Source organism: Doryrhamphus excisus, linkage group LG18, assembly GCF_037039965.1.
Source record: "Doryrhamphus excisus strain RoL-2023G ecotype Guam linkage group LG18, RoL_Dexc_Guam_v1.1, whole genome shotgun sequence".
Classification (NCBI taxonomy): domain Eukaryota; kingdom Metazoa; phylum Chordata; class Actinopteri; order Syngnathiformes; family Syngnathidae; genus Doryrhamphus; species Doryrhamphus excisus.
Genome location: NC_136374.1, coordinates 17,583,943 through 17,603,997, shown reverse-complemented (window position 1 = coordinate 17,603,997; position 20,055 = coordinate 17,583,943). Strand labels below are relative to the sequence as shown.

At 41.7% G+C, this 20,055-nt stretch overlaps 1 protein-coding gene across 1 annotated transcript; it reads right to left on the bottom strand.

Annotated features, from left to right (window-relative positions):
* Position 1: 1 nt before the first annotated feature.
* Positions 2-14,368, bottom strand: vstm2lb (V-set and transmembrane domain containing 2 like b). The gene is made up of 4 exons (XM_058054252.2): positions 14,112-14,368; positions 4,237-4,403; positions 1,506-1,550; positions 2-649 (listed from the first exon to the last, which is right to left on the bottom strand). Exons 1-4 carry the CDS (start codon positions 14,215-14,217, stop codon positions 392-394), a joined length of 576 nt encoding a protein of 191 aa, XP_057910235.2. The 5' UTR covers positions 14,218-14,368; the 3' UTR covers positions 2-391.
* Between the last annotated feature and the right edge of the window lie 5,687 nt (positions 14,369-20,055).

The following is a 20,055-nucleotide window of genomic DNA, read 5'->3' as shown; positions in this document are numbered from 1 at the left end:
ACAAAACATGTCAAGTGTTTTTTTTATTGTATTGGTGGATAAAATGCTAAGAAAATGCAGATATAATATCACAATACGTACATTTTGACAAATATCCTAGGCCAGCTCTAAAAAGCTCGGAAGCCCCGCAGTGCCAGCTATTCCGAGGATTCTGGAGTTGTTGCTCTTTGGAATGCATGTATCCATCCATCAGATTCCCATACGGCATAGACTCCACCCCCAAATAAGGACTTTAAAGGGGCCTTTCGTGGACTACAAAGCACATACAGTAGCACATACTGTACAAACATGATGAAGTACAAAGAGCAGCAGCGGGCGCCGCCTCGCCTCACAGTGGCGACGATGGCCTCTCCTCCGCAGCCATGAACATGCACGCCAACTAGCACACTCCTTACTCTTCCTGTTTCCTGTGATGGCGGTGGTGCTCGTGTGGGTGGGCCGCGTCGCTATCTGACCGATGCCCCGATCCAGGGAATCGGACGTCTGACCCTTGACTGGGCTCCACGTGGAGGTAGGCCCGGACGCGATGGTGCTGCACCTCGGAGCCGCTGAAGTCGATGACGCGGCACTCATACGTGCCCTGATCCGATGGTTTGACGCTGGAGAGGCACAGCTTGTGGGAAATGTTACTGCCGGCCACTTTTACCACCTAAGAGAAAGACAAACTAGTACAAATAAGTACTGCTAAACCCCACCTATTGTACTTTTTACACTTTTATAACGTATTAATGTAGTTAGAATGTAGTATTCTTATGTTAAACGCTGACAAAGTTTCAGATAATGAGGTTTGAAATTGTTTGGAAGTGAGCCCTAAAAAGCTGCAAAACGCTCAGTTTTAAAAGGCGTGGTAAAACTGCCCCTTTGTGACATCACAGAGGGACGGATACTTGCTAGCAATGCCGCCAAAGGGAACGCCACATTTGTTTACAATTCCTAAAGATGCCAGCATCACTTTCTGAATCCCGACCAAAAGAAATTTCATTTTTGCCATATTTTCCGAGATTTCATGAATAAAGTTGTACATTTTCAACAACAAAATTACCTGGAATATGAGTAGAATTAAGTCGTAAATTTATGAGAAAATGTATGATATTATTCTCACAAATTTATGACTTTATTCTCATAGTACAAACATTTTTTTTCTTGTAAATATATAATTTAATTTTTTATAAAGGTACTACTTTATTCTGTAATATTATATACTTTTTTTCTTGTAAATTTCCTAATAGTACACATTTTTTCTCAAAAATGTATGGCCTTATTCTGGTAAATTTATGACTTTACATATTTGATGTTTTTTTTGTAAATGTTTTTTTTTGTCCTAAATTTGCAACTTTATTGTGGTATTACGTGGAAGTAATTGAGTCTTGAATTGAATCTCACGTCTGGTTTTTCCATGTGGCGTTTGCATGTTGTCCCCGTGCTTACGTGGGTTCACTCGAGATACTCTGGTAGCCTCCTACACACCAAAAGCATGCATGGCGGAAAGGCGGCTTCATACTTACGCTAATTTTAGTGCCATCTTTGAACGTCTCCTCCAGAGGTCCAACCTGCACAGAAACATACAGGAGATGAAGTCACACACAAAAAGCAGATTGAGGTTTGGTTGTTTCTGCAGACCGTCATAGGTTTCTTCATGGATTGTTATGGTGCACAAGCTCCTCCCTCGGAATTGGGGAGAATATACAGGCGGTGCAATTGCCCCCATGTATTCCTGTTGGGTATTGGTATGAATTATGCATGGCGTAGACGGATATGTTCACAATCTATTTCTTTTCCGTGCCTCTTAAAGGGTCTGGGGGCACCGCAGGGGAGCACAAGTGCCCCCATCCTGGGGAAGGAGGCAACCTGTGCTCCAGTACTGGCGATGATATTTAGCAATTATGCCTTCATTCCTGTGGAAAGGGGATTTCTGTACATTTCCCTAAAGCTTTCCCGAAAGCTTTCCCTAAAGCTACGGACTTTAAAATCTACTTAATGGACTACACAGCATATCTTGGACATTCAAGCTCAGGTACAAGCTGCTTATTGCGCCTCTTTTTGCATTGCCGCTATCAAAATACATTTGATGTTTCTCCATTGGTGCTCTCCAAAGTGTGGCTCGGAAGCCTAATTTGGCCTATAGCTCATTTTTATTGGCCCTTTATTTCAAAAGACAACCCCGTCAGTACCAACCATTTCACAGGATTTGGACGGATTTTTTTCACGGGGAGAACATGCAAACTCCACACAGCGATACCGAGGATGGAATCAAACTCGGGTCTCCTAGCTGCGTGGCCTGTACGCTAACCACTGCCATAATTGCTGATGTGGCAATTCTGAGCCATAAAATGAATTAATCCAAGACCTGGTCTCTGGAGCCTAATTGGGTGACGGGAATGTAAAAGTTCTTCATTTTTCCGTGACTATGATTTTATGGCCTTCCACTTTGTTTTTATCATCCCACTAAAACTTAACTTGGTACCTTCATTAAGTGTGGAAATTGAAAGCATCCATCACCAAATGGTCCTTACGGAAAATAAGAGAGCAAAGCAGTGGAACTCCAGTCTTAACAAAGGATGATGACGACTGTGAGCTTATTAAACATATAAATCCTCCTTGAAGGGCATCTCATCCAGAAAATATATTTTATCCACGCTGGAACCTGCAAAGTAAATGCCCTACAAATTGGACAGTAATTCATGAAAACAAAAAATGCTTTATGAGAACCAACTTTTGACAGAAGAGGCACTCAAAAGAGTCAATTTTCAACTTCCTGGTTGTCATGACGTCATAACTGCATGAACAGGCTTTGCTACACGTCTTTGCTAACATCCATCGGGACGTTTTAGCTTTAGCTTCAGCTAGGCTAACCTAGCATGAGCTTGCTGTTAAAATGTGAGTGTAATGTTAGCACTGGTGCTCACATGCTAGCTATGCTAGTGTCGCTAACGTGTGCTATCTCCTTTAAATGAAACATCGCTAGCACGTAGCTAGGCTAACCTAGCGTGAGCTTGCTGTTAAAATGTGAGTGTAATGTTAGCACTGTAGCTCACATGCTAGCTATGCTAGTGTCGCTAACGAGTGCTATATCCTTTAAATGAAACATCGCTAGCACATAGCTAGGCTAACCTAGCGTGAGCTTGCTGTTAAAATGTGAGTGTAATGTTAGCACTGTAGCTCACATGCTAGCTATGCTAGTGTCGCTAACGTGTGCTATCTCCTTTAAATGTGACACATTCAAACATCGCTAGCACATAGCTAGGCTAACCTAGCGTGAGCTTGTTTTTAAAATGTGAGTGTAATGTTAGCACTGTAGCTCACATGCTAGCTATGCTAGTGTCGCTAACGTGTGCTATCTCCTTTAAATGTGACACATTCAAACATCGCTAGCACATAGCTAGGCTAACCTAGCGTGAGCTTGCTGTTTACATGTGAGTGTAATGTTAGCACTGTAGCTCACATGCTAGCTATGCTAGTGTTGCTAACGTGTGCGATCTTTAAATGTGACACATTCAAACATCGCTAGCACAGCTTTGGGAAAATTAATGAATTCATAAATGAGCGCTTTTGTAGTTGATTAACACTAAAAAAAACAGCATAGACCAGCACCTAGCATGACCTGCATTTGTTGTATTTTCGTGCTGGTAGCTTTTAAAACATAAAAACGCTACATATGCTGGTAGCTGGTCTATGCTAGTTTATCCAGCAGGGCTATTATTCATCCAAATATTGAAAGACATGTTTACTATATGTGGCATTCTGGTCATTAGTTGTCAGTAATGCTACGTTGCTACGTTGATGAGACATGACATTATATTAGCACGTAGAGTTAGCCATAGCATGTCCCACATCTCCTGCCTGGAAGTTGTAAGTTTGTAGCCTCTCTATTTGAAACCTTTCTTAAGGTTAGAATAAACAAATATGAGGCTAACTAGTTAGCTTGGTAGCATGCTACGTCCCTGCAGTTATCCCATTAGCATGCACATTACAGGTTAGCAAAGTGTTGTAAACAATGAATAAAAGGAGTGTAAAGGTGACTATTTCATGTGTCTAACAATGGTAAAAATCATATTCAGTCATAAATTAAATTCACTTATTAAATTCACTTATTAAAATCACATTGGGGTTTGGAACCAGTTTATGATATTAAAAAGGGGGGAGTGTACGCCATTTATTACGTTAGACGTGTACGCTGTAAAAGGCAAACATTCCGTTGGACGGCGGCGTGGACAAATAGCTCGAATTGCGTCTTACATCGTTTGTGATCTGTGCAGGCTTCTCACGCCGGTCTCTGTGGTCCTTGACGTACCACCACTGGATCTCCAAGGAGGAAGGAGAACCCGCGCCGCGGAAAGAGCACGCCATCTCTACATCTTCACCACTCCGTGTCGTGACGTCGTGAGGGACCTCGGTGAAAAGAGCTGAAAAACGAGGAAAAGTGAAGAGTTCATCAAACTTCATCAAAGGTAACATCATGTGACCGAGGTCGTCATAATAAAAATAGCTTGGATTCATATTGTGCTTTTCACGGCAGTAAAAGAGAGAAGATATGATATCTGAAATGTTTACTTCCACGTTTTTGCCGTCCTGGCTAACTCGGTTTGAGAGACCTGGGAATGCGGACAGCAGGCGAGCCGCCGTATCGCCACTTGACATTCAGCCGGCGGCTTATCCGGCGATGCACACGCGTTCCAAAAGCAAGGCAGACAATGGAGAAGCTGAGGCGGAGGATTTGGTGTCTTCTGACCTGCTCAACCCTGCCGAGTCACGTCCTTGATGGAGTGCAACTCCCAGACTTCCTAGCGGTCTCATTTGTCAGGACTGGTGGAGGTTCGGGAAGGTACCTCCCGAACCTCGACAGGACGGCAGGTAAAAGGTCACATTATTTTACCCCCCAAAAGTTGACAGTATGTTAGAGATTGGACAAGATTGATGGATAAACGAAATCAAATTGAGTCAACAAGGTTGGAAGAAAATGAAAAGATGATGGAACCAAGATGATGGAACCCCTGGTAGATCCAACCACAGGGCAGACGAGGAACTGATTGATGGGATACACAAGGAAGAGAGCAAAGGAGCTAATGGATGGACTACAAGGAGAAAAGGCATGTAAGCAAGGACCTGATTGGCCAGATACACCAAATACAACCTTACCACAACAAGCTGAGGCTAAGTACGAGAGAAAAAATGCAAATATAGTACCTGATATAAGACGCCCCCACTTTCAGGAATTGTTTTTGGGAGTAAAACATTTAAAGACGGAATTAAGACCAAATTAATTGAAGAAAATATTTCATGTTTTTAACGTGAGTGACTAACAGATTGCAATAAAAAAAGAATATTATATTTCTTAATCATAACTCAATTAGTATCGGACCATTTCCGCGAAAAAACATACGCCGACAAATACCTTCACCGAACTGTCGTTTGCTAACGTTCCCAAAACTTTCCTAAACTTAAAACGGGATGGATCTTTGTGTTTCCTATTCCATGTGTGTGAGTGACAGGAAGAAAAGCTCACTTCAAAAAGTTGCTTGGCCACCCTATATCGCTACAGCCCAAATATAAGACGACCCGGACTAAAATTGTCTCATATGAAAACAATAATTCATGTAAATAATGTCAATATTTGTGTCCCTCTATTACTAAAGATGTTTATTAATAATGTTTATTATTTCATGACCCCCATTTAGAGCCTTTATTAAAAGCTGCTTGACGTTTTCCTTGAATTGTCACCTGGATATAAATAAAGTTTGTTTTGTATTTGAAAACCAACAATCAACCAATATTAGCATCAAGCCAAAAAGAAAGAATGAGTCTAATATTAGAAATAAAATGGCGGAGCCGGGATGAGACAAGAACAAAAGGATCATTAGACAATGTAAACAAAGACTCTTCTATATATATCCAACACCTCCGTGATTTCTAACAGCCTATAAATACACTCAACAAAAACATAAATGCAACACTTGTCTTTGATCCCGACGTTCATGAACTCAACTCAAAGATGTGAAACTTTCTATTGGGCGATGATCATCCACCTGACAGATGTGGAATATGACGACGCTCATCAGGCAGCGTGATGATGGCGGCGGTGTGCCACAGGCTGTGTGACACAGCAAGTGGCCACACCAAAATGTACAGTTTGATTCCAAAGATGTGGCTCAGGTCTCAGAGCTGTGAGACTTGAGCGCTAACCACTCAACCACTGTGCAGCCTTTACTAGGTTGTGTAGAATGAAAATGACTGAGAAGTTGTTAGTTTGGTGTGTTTTTACGAGTCGAGTTTGTTGACCCAAATATAAGACGACCATGATGAACCAATGTTCAGGGTCATAACAGATGGCAGTAGATGGCACGTATATGGAATATGGAATACAGTATACTGTAGTCCACATTTTCAAGTGTTTTTTTTTCTACATAGGTATATTCAGCTCAGTATATTGTTATTAATACAAAGACGGTATATTGTGTCCTTGTTATGTTGTGTCGTCCTTGACTCAGCACCTTCAGCATCTCCTGAGTTGTTGTTTTGGTTCGTTGACGTCTGATTCAGATGTTTAAAGTTTCATTCCTTCAGCTTACAAAAAACCCCAAACAGTGTACATCTCTGCTTGTCAGTTATTTGTGTTACACTGAAATGACTTTTTCTTTAAGCCTAATCCCTGTGGGGCCGTATAACACTCAGCTTTTTAGTTGACATGAAATAGTGTAGGGATCAGACGAAAGCAGAAGGTAAGTTAGGTTTGGTACGGATGCACCGATATTTACGGTCAGGTTAAGACAGTTAAGCCCAATCATCCACAAGTCATTGACATGTGGTGGCCTAACTCGCCTTTTTTCATCCAACGCTCTGACGCCGATTGCAACGTCACTTTGACCGCCATGTTTACCCCAACGTCCAGCAGTTGGACTTCTTTTGTTCATCCTGGAATGATGGTAAGCACCGAACTCTTTTGCTTCACTTGGGATTTCACAGTAGCGGAGAGATGGGCGCCATGATGTTTGGCGGCGGACGTCAAGTGTACGTTATAACGTATTACGTCATGTTCTCTGATTGTATTGTATTGTATCATATGTATTATGTACTGTTCTATCCATCCATCCATCCATTTTTCATTTCTCTCTTTCCGCCACCTTGTTTCCTCCAGTAGACGGGCGTCGTCCTCCTTTAATTCCCTTCCTCTCGTCTCGCCATCATCTTTGAGTGGGCCGTCTGTGTCGGATCTCTGATGTGTGGCATTTAGAGCTTCTTCCTGCGCTCTCGGAAATTGTTAGCTATATCTTCTGGAGGACTGCCCAGTAGCACTAGCAAGTGTCCAGCACCTTGGTAAAGTGTGTGTGTGTGTGTGTGTGTGTGTGTGTGTGCTGCATATATTCAGCACGCATGTAGCATGTTTGGTGTAATGCAGTAGCATGTTTGGTGTAATGCATACCAATTTCCTTCTCCACTGCAGTGTCACATTTCTAGTAGAAATATTAGGAAGTAATGAGGTGATGGCAGCTCGTGTGAGACAAGGACCTCCCTCTTCAATTACTGTATCATCCATGCAACAGTCAACCCATATGGAGTTATGGACGTATAATATGCATCCACACTATATGGTACAGTATGATAGACCTGCTGAGTTTGGCCAAATATGTTCTGTAAAAGTCATAAAGACATCATTCCAGATCTTGTAGACTTGGTAAGAATGCCTCTTCACATAAAATCCTGTGAGCCGGATTCAGACTAGACGGTAAAATTGCTGACTAAACAAGGTCGGCTAACCCGATGCCATCTCTTCTTAATGTGGTTTGGTGTGTCGTTCACAGCAGGGAAACTGGTCCTTGGTCCCTCGACTGTCTCCTCCCTCACGGCGGGTACATTTAGTGCCCGTCTTCCACAAGCAGTCAGTCAATGTGTCTACAGGAAGTAGTGCAGTAATTGCAGCCGATTAGGTCGCTATCTGGGCGGCTTGCTGCGGAGACACGATCTAATCATCAGTCGTTTTGTGTCTGTCTTCCCTCAACTGTGCCTATCATGACATCTCCTGAAGTGGAGCGGATCTCTTATAACAGCTGGTGGCGCTGTTAAAAAAAAGTTTGAATCCATAATTTTGGTGGACTAGAAATTTCTCACACAGCTTAATAACATAAAAAAAAACAAAAAACGCTGTAACTTTGGGATGTTAGCCAAATCACCACATCATTTGGTACGAAACTTTGAGGGACTAAAATATGGCTGTCAAATTTGAACAAGACTTTTTGAAAAACATGGCCGACATCTTTGTAGGAGCATGAGCAGTTGACCAACCGTCTGATTCTGAAACCTTTGGGATGTTTATGTTGCATGAATGGTAGCATTTAGGGATGTAGGGGTGTCAGGAAGATCCCTCCAAATCAAAACAACACAAAATCTCCTTTCAGAAAAAAAACTAAAAAAAAAGATTCATTAATCGCACGATAAATAAAAATGAACTTGATCATTTTGTCGGCCTCCATATATTGCCATCTTCTGTATATACGTATATACACACACATAAGAATATATATAGCGTAATATATAATAATTTGAGGGGCTCTAAACATTTAAAAATGTGCCAGCATCATTTCAATAATGTCTCGTCTCGGCTGCACGGTGATCAAGTGGTTAGCGCGCATGTTCTTCCTGTGCATGTGTGGGTTTTCTCCGGGTACTCCGGTTTCCTCCCACATTCCAAAAACATGCTAGGTTAATTAGCCACTCCAAATTGTCCATAGGTATGAATGAACCCAAGTCTACTCTACTCTAATCTGAAATGTAGCATAGAGATGCTGTAAATGATGGTCATTACGGATTGGGTCAGGAATAGCTGCCACATAGGCTCGCCTGGCCGACCTTTAAAGTATATATTTGATCTGCCGCAAGCCTCTTCTAACAAAGATGGAGGATGATTGTTCTATGCATTTTTAAAGTGGCCCTTTGCGCTATTTTTCACGGCACGGCATATTGAGCTCTCAGACTGAGGGCCAGAAGAGACCGCTCGCTATCCAAAGGCTCATTAAAAATAAAAGAGGGAGGAGATAGCAAGAAATATATAAACAAATACACAACTCAAGCGCAAGAGAAATAAACCTTAAAACTCACACCGGGCAAATTGACTTGATAAATCCAGCTTGAATCACTTTGGGGGGGGGGTCTTTTCTAACCAAAATAACAATTTTGAAGTCACATGGACCATAGATGGGGGGGCCACTTTGTGTGATTTTAAAAATAAGTCTTCTAAGAATGCCGCCTGGAATGTTTCACTCCATTTGCGTCCGTGCTTAACGATGACATCCGATGCTTCACATACTGGAAGTATTTTGATACAGTTTTTGATACAGTATTTTTTATAGTCCCACTCAATTTTGGCCCACCCATCTTTGCAGAATTGTTGTCATTCAGCCACATTGGAGGTTTTTCCAGCATGAAGCCTTTTTAACGTCATGCCGCAGCATCTCACGAGGATTCAGGTCAGGACTTGGACTAGGCCACTCCAAAGTCTTCATTTAGTTTTTCTTCAGCCATTCAGAAGAACCCAAGTTGGTTTCATCTTGAGGTCACCAACAGAGTGCCGGACATTTTTTGCTAGACAGCAGAATTCATGGTTCTATTTATCCAGGTCCTGACGCAGCAGACCATCACACTACCACCACAATATTTTACTGCTTGTATACTCTTTTTCTCAAATACTGCATGTCATGGGACACACATTCCAAAAAGTTCAACTTTTGTTTGGTCAGCGTTGACAAGGTCGTGGGGATCCTGATGAGATGAGCCTTAATGTTCTTTTTGTTCGGCAGTGGTTTCCATCTTGGAACGCTGCCATGGCCAGTGTTCTTCTTAAGGTGGCATCATGAACGCTGACCTTAACTGAGGTAAGTGAGGCCTGCAGTTCTTTGGATGTTGTTGTGGGGTCTTTTGTGACCTCTGCAGTCTTAGTTGGCCGGCCACTCCTGGAAAGGTTCACCACTTTTAAATGTTCTCACCATTTGCTGGAGTCCCAAAGCTTGAGAAGTGGCTTTATAACCTTCTCCAGACTGATAGATGTCAAGTCATCTCAGATTTGTCGTTCAAACAATCACTTTTTCTCATAGGGCCATGGAAGTTTTTTTCCCCGCGTTAATAAAAATTTTAATTAAAAAACTGCATTTTGTCTTCAGTTGTGTTGTCATATTTAAATTAGTTTGATCATCTGAAACATTTAAGTTTGACAAACATGCAAAAAATAAGAAATCAGGAAGGGGCAAGGCCTTTTTAACACCATTTCAGTATCTGCACAGGCCATGAGCAAGGCAGGTTTTTGGTTTGATGACCTTCTGTTGGTTTGTGTGAATAATATATTGGTTTTAACTTCTTTATAACAGCAAAATGGCGCCTGCATCCTTTAATATTATTGTATGAGGATCTAACAGTGCTAGCTGGCATAATTGTCCAAATGCATCTTGGAGTTAAATGCCAACATTTGTCATGTGAAAAGGTGTCACCTCGCGGGTCCAGCTGGTAAAATAAGGATCATTAACTTAATGACTCCATTCCGGTATGCCTGCGGGGCGCCGAAGAAACGATTCATTGAAAAGACATAAGCTAACACTGTAAGGTTCGCCAAGGTGAGCGTAAATAACCCGTGAACAGAATACCTCTGGGAGGAGTTATTTCCCTAATTTGATGAATGACTTTAATAATCAGGGACGGCCCGAGGGAAATGTGGATGAAGTGGGGGAACCGCATAATGAAAAGACTCACTATGGGTATTCATCTCAATAGTAAAAAGCCAAAAGTCTGCAGAAATTCAAATAGCAAGAGTGAGTTATTCGGTATGTGAGTAAAGTAAAGCTCCTTACACATGTTTACCCAATGGTAATGAAAAATATATTTCTTGGAGATATGTGTATGAAGATGTTCCCAGTGTTGGCCCTCGCTTACTGTCACTGTATGAAAACATTTTATCACCCTGGCTTACTCTGACAAGACTTTTTTTTCCGCGCCGAAGGTAGTGACAGCCCTTAGCGAGGCAGGAAAACACAACATTACTGATAAACAAAAATAAGTCATGTGGGAATTTTCCAGAAAGTCAATAACGTTGCATTAGGGTGAGATTCAACAGCAGGGCAAACAGACAGCAGGCTCCTTGGGGAAATAAATGGATGCTGTGAGCCCTTCAGCGTGCATTCAAGGTGGAAGGTAAAAATAATGAAATAAGAGTGGAGGCGCTAATCATGCCGCCAGATGTCTGCCTGTTGCTGCAGATATTCCGGGCCTGTGGGGTGAAGCTTTCATTGCCCTGGGGACGCCGTACACGCCCGATATTTCCGTTTCCTGTTGGTATATGAAGAGAATATGAAGAAGCCTACCTTGTTGACAGCTCATACCTGGCGTGCGCTCCCCAGAGATGGAGAGTAGCAGCGGCCTTGGAGAGATTTCCAACTGATGGGAAATATGCATTTGTAATATTGAATATTTTGATTAGCATGTTGGCCGCACAGTCGGGAAATCTGGAAGAACTGGGCTCGAATCTCTGCTCGGGCATCTCTGTGTGGAGTTTGCATGTTCTTTTCTCCGGGTACTCCCCCCCCCATTCCAAAAACATGCTAGGTTAATTAGCCACTCCAAATTGTCCATAGGTATGAATGTGAGTGTGAATGGTTGTTTGTCTACATGTGCCCTGTGATTGGCTGGCCACCAGTCCAGGGTGGACCCCGCCTCCTGCTCGGAGACAGCTGGGATAGGCTCCAGCATAACCCAGCATATACATGCTGTGACCATGTAGTAACATGCATATTTATGATAATATGTAATATTTACAGTATTTTGGTCAGTATTTCGGTCATTTGAAGAATTACCGGAACTTCTTCCCTGGGAGTCAGAGGACCAGAGACTAGCTGGATAACTCTAGCTAGCTAGCTAGCTAGCTTCCCCTAGAGAGATAGTGGAGCCAGGCAAAATGTGTAAACAAAGATGGTAGAGTCCTGGGCTTAGACACATTATATTTCATAAGTAATAAGGGACGTCCCTGGTCGACTCAACACATACATACGTTCCTCTGATCGCATATGCGTGAGCAGATGATAAATAGACTTGCAATGTCTTGTAATTTTGTTACAAAATTCCACTATTTAGTTTCAACCTGGAGCCGTAAGGACGAAGGAGTGTTGCTATAAAAGTGATCGTAATCGATCGTAAAACAGCGACAGACTTCTGGAGACTAAAACGGAGAGGCTTTCATGATCAGCGATGTGCTTTTTGTGGTTTTTTAACCCAACATTTTCCTCTCGCCTTCAGCAATTATGCAAATGACTCAACCAACTCCTGCCACAAATAGATTGTTGTCTATTATTTCTAGCTTTACGTTCCAATAAATATCGATCACGCTTCCCAGCACGACTACACAGCATGCTAACGAACCTCTGCCCAGCGCCAGCACCATCGAACGGCGGAAGCGATGCAAAGTGCCTGAGCTAATTAAGAGGACGCCAAGCTGAGGACTGACAGAGAACCCCAGGCGTTAATGAAGCGGTACACGCCCCCACGCAGCGTGAGTGATACATTCACCAGGGATAACAAGATGAAAGCCGCCAGAGAGACCGCTAGCGCCGCAGTTTCCTGCACCCGGGGAGGGAGGGCGACAAACCCAGACCTACGGTATCTACGGTGTCATGGCCGAGCATTTGCCTTCAAGTGCACAGCGTCTTTGTTCAGCCTCCTGTCGACGCCGACCAAGCCGTCCTGCCCATTTATCTCCACACAGGACCGATACGTTTGGTGTTGGAGGCGATTTGATTTACACTTGAGCTGAAGTGGAAAGTGGGCTACAGGAGCTGAGCGGTCTTCAGCCAGATGCATTTATCTGCAACAAATGAGTCTGGCCTGAATCTAACAAGCGCTCCAGAGAGCGAGCCTTTTTTTAGCCTCCACATGAAGGCCCCTCTGCTTTGGTGATTTACTAACCAAACCTACAAAACACACTTTGGGGCTTTTCTTTTACTTATTTGTACTATCAAAAACTCTTTTATGGGGGGGGATTTGAATCTTGGTGAGCCGTTTGTGGTCATGGCCCCTTTTACGGGCAGGTAGAGACATGAGAACAAAACGATTATAGCCAATTACAATCAACTCCCCGAGGAGGAAATGTGCCTAATTGATTTTCTAACCTGCCCACCGCTGTGGATCTATTTGGGGCTGCTGCACTCCTTTATGGCCATGCAGCCAACAGGAGATGACAGGGACCAAGACTCGTATTTATACACATTATACATATTATACGTGTTCCTCCACTCATATACAGTGAGAAAACTATGGAAAATATACTGTATACAATATGCTAATTGTTGATAGAATGCCTAAATGCTACAAGCTTTAAGGACACAAACAAGAAATAAGCAAGTATAAGTACTTGCTTAAGCAGTGAATTCTGTATCGTTGATGTATTGAACCGCAGCACATTGTCAAAATTTTAAAAAAATAAATAAATTTTAAATATATAAAAAACAATTTTTTAATTAAGCAAAAATACTATTAAAGAATAACACAAAACTTTGTCTTTAAATATATATATCATATTTTATATGATATGTTATTTAGTATATTTTAGTAATATGCTGTTATTCTTACTTTTGAAATCATTAGTTTTAGTATAAACACCTTTTCTTACTAATAAGCACTTTCTATGTAAAACCAATTTGCTTATTTTAAGTATTTTTTTCAGAACTGTGTAATCTGGTGGCGGATTATTATTATTATTATTTAACTCAGACTACATGCCTTAGCCAATAAACCTGATAACTTCAGATATTTTAATAATTTGACTATTTTATTTGTATTCTATTAAGAGAAGATTACACTGGAATCATAATATTTGCATTTTCATTTAGTTTTTATAGCAATTTAACATTTTTTTTCCTACAATGATTTTTGTATAAACAATTGACAACCACATGAACAATATTCCAAGTCATATTTTCCTTAGTTATGCCAAGTTATTGAAGATATGATTCATAGTGATTGGATATCAGCATACAAAAGAACAACAAAATCCCAAAACAAGCAATCACGGTGGCCATTAAAGAGTGTACGACATGCATCCAACAATAAGAGCTTCTGCTTCTGCTAAGAGCATGAAAACTTACCATTTCCAGATAAATGATTATCCAGCTCTGCGTGTCCGACAATGAGAGCCGCGTTAAGTTGAACATAAAGTCCCACGTAGTGTAGCAGCCCCGCTATTGCTCTCATCGCGTCAGATGTGTCGTGCGGTGCCGTGGAAATGTCACATCAGGTGGAGGGCATCGATGGAAAAGCTCCACGCAGCGTGCAGCGACCGTCAAGAACATGAAGCGACACGCTGCGGCACTACTGTGCTCTGCCGTGGACGTGACGCGCACTGTGAGCGGAAGGAGACGCTGGAAGGAGGCGGTGAAGCGGCTCGCGGTGTTAGCCGATTAAGCCGCCGGATGGCCGACCGTTTAGTCGCTGAAAGGAAGAGGGAATCCATTTGGCATAAACAAACTTTAGATTTCATCACCGTGTAAGTTTACATGTAAATCACTTTGAAATGGAAACTACAACTATTATAATTTTAATATAATTTCACTTTCAAAATCAACGACACCTGTTTTAGGCTGGGCAAACAAAGTGAAGAATACATTGCTTAGTGTTATTACCTCCGCCAAACACGGGAAATGTTTTGATTTGCTGATGTCTGTTTTAAATTGAAGAGAGAGATTAATGGAATTGTTGGACTTCATATGGAACAGCTGATTACATTATATAACGCCACAAAAAAAAATTAGTAAAGCACTGTTCGGGACATTTAACCTTCCCAGCACATTGTGCTACCATGCTAGGCGTTAGCATGCTAATGTTATCATGTTAGCATTGCCAGCATTCATTGCTATTTTCATGGGTAGACACATATAGACACCACTATAATGTTAGGTGTTAGCATGTTAACGTTAGCATCACTAACGTGTTAATATTAACATGGTAATTTAGTCATTTTTATAGGTAGACACTATCATGCTAGGTGTTAGCATTCTAATGTTATCATGTTAGCATTGCCAGCATTCATTGCTATTTTCATGGGTAGACACATATAGACACTTACCACTATCATGTTAGGTGTTAGCATGTTAACGTTAGCATCACTAACGTGTTAATATTTAGTCATTTTTATAGGTAGACACTATCATGCTAGGTGTTAGCATGCCAATATTAATATGTGATCATTGCTAGCATGCTAACATGAGCATACTAGCAATTTTTCCAATGTTTATGACTATGAACTATTATGTAGACAGCACTATTAGCACTAGCATGCTAACAGGAGACCATTTTGCAGCCCTTTGTATTGAGCTGAGGACTCCTATAGAGCAGCTATTCACAATAACCAGCACCCAAAGCTTTATAGGTCTTCCAGAATCTGCACCCCACCAAAACGGTTTGTTTTCATTTTTCCAGCTGGGAACCGAACTACCCAACAATGGCGATTTATCTTTTTAAATGTTTGTACCATACAGCCATGTGTGTTGGATCCCGAAACCGATCCGGAAGTAGAGACTGGACAGTCCGAAGTTTGCCAAGAAAAGAAGTTACCTCAAGACATCTCTCGAAGGTAAGTAGCGTTTGCATTTTAGCGTACAGCATCAGTCTAATGTGGCCAATATTGTGATGGGAAATGGCTATTAGCAACCCCTGCCCCCTGTATACTGATAAATTGTTACTTTATCCCTCTTCCACACGACCAAGTAACGTTGGATTTTGTAATCGGCCGGTCAGATAAACAAGTCAATGAAAAACTAAAACAAGACAATGTATTATAATTGCTGTCACTCATTATACATCTCACAGTAGGAAATGCATGTTTAACTGCAGAGACCACAAAGCCAAATAAAACATCAAAACTGATTCCGACAATGAATAAGGAAGTAGTAATAATAAATAACAGTTTTTGTCAACCCGGTGCATATGAACCAAACCGCATGAGGCCATTAATCAGTCTGTTTGCTCACATTGTAATGAGGTAATTACCTGTAAGCACCTGCTGTATTTCAGTGATGCAGCAAACAGCAAATGATTTGTTGCTCATTCCAGACATTCACCGCCCCGGGTTGGTCCCTTTTCTATACTGTAGTCCCATTCCAAGTATGAACATTCCATGTTTTACTATGTTCATTGTTCTACCAAACTTTGTGGAGAAGAAAAAAATCAAGTCAGCAAGACTTGGGAGCCTGGAAAAGAGAGGAAAGTCCGAATATTGTGATTTCCATGTACTTCAGAGCCATTGATTGCAATTGATTTTCAATTTTCAAGTATGAAACATTTGGCTTATAGTCACTATTATGGGAATAGTCCCCCGAAAATGACTTGTAAGCTGCATAAATGGATTATTCCCAAATTAATTAAAGCTGAAAGTCTACACTTCAGTCACACAGTGACTGCATTATTTCAAGTCCATTTTGGTGGTATATTAAAATGTAATCATTTAACTTGCATTTCCTGTAACTGTACTTAGTTGTAAGCTTAATTAACTATGCTCCACACAGAATTTTAGAATGATCTTATAAAAGCCTGCAGGGACTGTGTGGAGCCACGCAGAGGTACCACTTTTGGACAGACAGTAAAAGGAAGGATGCTCTGTGTTTATTTTTGTCTTTTATTGTTTATTGTGTATGTTTGGCTAGTTTGGAAAGCGGATCACCAGTAAGTCCATACATTTACTAGTGGAATTCCAAGGTTGGAGCTCAATGTGCTACTCATACAATGTTGTACTGTAAGTCAGATGCAAGAAGAGGAATACGGTATTTTGTCATATGTTGATAAAAGTAGGAATGCTCCAATTAGAATTTTATGCTGCTGATTCCGATACCTAATATCCATGAGTGTAATCTGCAAATACCGACAATGACACTAATCACATGGATTAGTATTTATAATGAGCGGTATTGACCAGGGGTCTGTAAGGGATCAAGGTCCCATGACTGTGGCATTTACTTGCATATGTGTACCACTTGTTGGTTTTTCGCAGAAATCAGTCAATACTGATCAGACCACAACTATTTTGACCCAATTCGGACAAAAACCTACAACCTTTTTTAATCCAATACAAGATCCTCAACATCCCCTAAAATTAAGGGTGTCCAAATTCAAATGTTGATATCAAAGATCGGTCCAATATCAGCATAAAACAAGTATCTGATTCTGCAATATTAGCATTCCCAAGTCCGCTTCAGCACTTCTACCGGGACGCCCCAACTAAACATGGCTAATCCCATGCTGAATGGAAACAGGTCTTTAAAGATATAACTAGAGCAGAACTCTGGCCCACATAGAGCCCTGACCTAAACCCCACTTAACACCTTTGAGAATAACTCGAAACAAAAAATTGTGAACCGAGTCCTCTCGTCCAACATCAGAAACATCTTGTGGAGGATTGGGCCAAACAGGAAAACAGTGTGCCTCGGTTGTGATACTATTGGGAGTACAATGTCGGAGCTGGACAGTGAAATAAACGGCCCCTGAGTTACACTCGCCAAAAGCATCAGACTGGAAACCGTTAAAGCCATCAATTGTTTTCACCTGATGAAATGTCCTTTACCCACCCAAGATCATTTATGAACCCCGGACCTCAACCCTATAGTTCTCAAATGGAACAAAGTGTTTTCACACCTCACAGAATTCATCACTTTGTGACGAGACAGGTGGTTGGCCAGCCACTCTCCTCTATCTCTGTCATCTCGTTGACCATTTAGGAAAAATTATATGACGGCCAGAAAAACGTGGCATCATTTCTCGGTTCACTGGATATGGCTTTGCGCCCCAGTAAATCTTCACTGTTCCTTTCTGGCACAATCGGCACGAGCCGGGGCTGAGAAGCGAAGATGTCAATGAGCAGCAGCGGCAGCAGCTGCGCCACATTAAGCGTCTCTCTGCAGGCCGCCTTCCTCCCAGGGCTAATGTAGCCTGACAGAAACATGCCATGAATAGAGATGGATCAGGTTGTGGTGGGGAGGAATGTTTTGGGTATTGTAGGTGTTAAAAAACTCCAAGTTAGGTCATGTGAGTCTACTGCATGCAAAACAATATTGGAGTGACTTCATTAGGAAAATAAAAGGTGGGTTTTTTTAAAAAGAGAATTGTGATTACATCTACCTCCACCTCTGTGCAGTCACCGGGGAACCAGACAAGAAGTGTTAATGTGGCCTTTTTACAGGAAATTACATTTATACTCGGCAACCTTTGGCATTTCAGCACAGTGGCCGCAGATACTCATCCACTGGTTTTTTTCATTTTCTCTCAATTTTCATCTGCACCGGAGGCTCAGGTACTCTTAGTCCGTTCCCTTCCTAGACGGTTAAGTGACTAGCTCGTGGCATAGCCAGTTCATTGCGGCGCCTTGCAGGATCGAATTCCCTATTCATTTGTATTATCTATGCTAGGACAGATATGCCTATAAAACCACTTTTGATTTGCCGCCGCTCATGCAAAAGTTGTCAAAACAACCGAGATGTAGTCCAGCAGAGCATGAAGAAAGAAGCGTTCTTTAGTGGGTTGATTTCCACAGACTGTTGCAGCATCGGTCTTCCAACAGATGGGCTTTTATTACAGTTTCATGGGAAGTCGTGCAAGCTCACCCAATAAACCAGCGTGCTCCCCTCTGGCAAATATGAACAAGTGCTCTGCTGCAGTGTGGCCAGATGTTAAAGATCTCAACATGATGAGGGTAGGAGGCATGATTGGTATTGTTTTGAAGGATAGAAAATCAAACCGTAGTTGTTGTTTCTTGATATGGGAAATGAAAGCTTTTATGAAGAGCACAAAATTCAACTTCATTCACCACAAATTGTACGACTACCTGATGACAGCACCCGCTATGATACTGTCCGTTGTATTGCTGCTTCCTGTATTGGTGGTAAGCAATAGTTGTACAGTATTTCTATAGATTAAGAAAGAATCGAGATATGCAAAAAATAGGTTTGAATGCATTTTTATCGGGTGCCAAAAGTTTTGCTGTTTTTCCAATGGCTTCAGACCGGGTTCAATGGTGACTATAGGGGTGCTAGTTTATGTCAAGAGGGCTCTAATCATGTTTTGTAATTTATAAATAAGGAAACCTACTCTGTGGAAATTCACTTACCACTGTCGGGTCTGAAACCGATTCAATTAAAATGTAAAGACATTTCACCTTTAAAGATTTGCATTTCCTGTCATGGTGTGCTGAATGTGCACACCTTTGATGTAGCACTGAATTATGGATACCCTCTTGTGGTATTTGCATTTGCAATGGGCTGTAGGTGGTCGTATAAATGCCAGAAATATAGAAATGTACAAAAATGCGTTTTGAATGCATTTTTATTGAGCGCCAAAAGTCGTGCTGCTTTTTCAATGGCTTCAGAGCAGGTTTAAAGGTGACTATAGGGGTGTTAGTTTATGTCGAGAGGGCTCTAGTCATGTTAAAATGAATTTAGAAGGCTGTAAACATATTTCATTTATAAATAAGGAAACCTACTCGGTGGAAATTCACTTACCACTGTCGGGTCGAAACAGATTAAACGTGATAAACTAGGGAATTATTGTATCAGTAAACCCAGCAGCCTCTCTGGGATCATGTCAGATGCAACCCTATGCTGGTCAATTTAATGGCCCAATGAAAAAAGGCTATTTTCATGACTTCAAAAAAAACAACAGAATGTCAGGAGAGGACGTGTCCTGGAGAAACAGGACATTTGGTCTAATAAGCACAACCCATATCAATAATTCCCAAAATAGCTGCATCCATCATCTCAGACGTACATCCATTCTTCCTGAAACACACAGGGGAAACTTTGAACTGTTGCCTTGTTGCTATGCTGCCTTGTTCCCAGCTAACAGCGTTGCTTTGGCTGTCGAGCTGGCCGAGAGGAAGCCAACACGGGGCAGCTTGTCCACATCTGGCCTCCGGCCCAGACAGGAGCATGACAGTTGGCATTTCTCTGCTTCCTTAATTGCTCCATTGTGGGGCCCATCATTCTGCTCTCCAGGATGAAAGCAATAGACAGCTGAGTGCCGTGATGGAAAAAGCTACCAGAAAATACT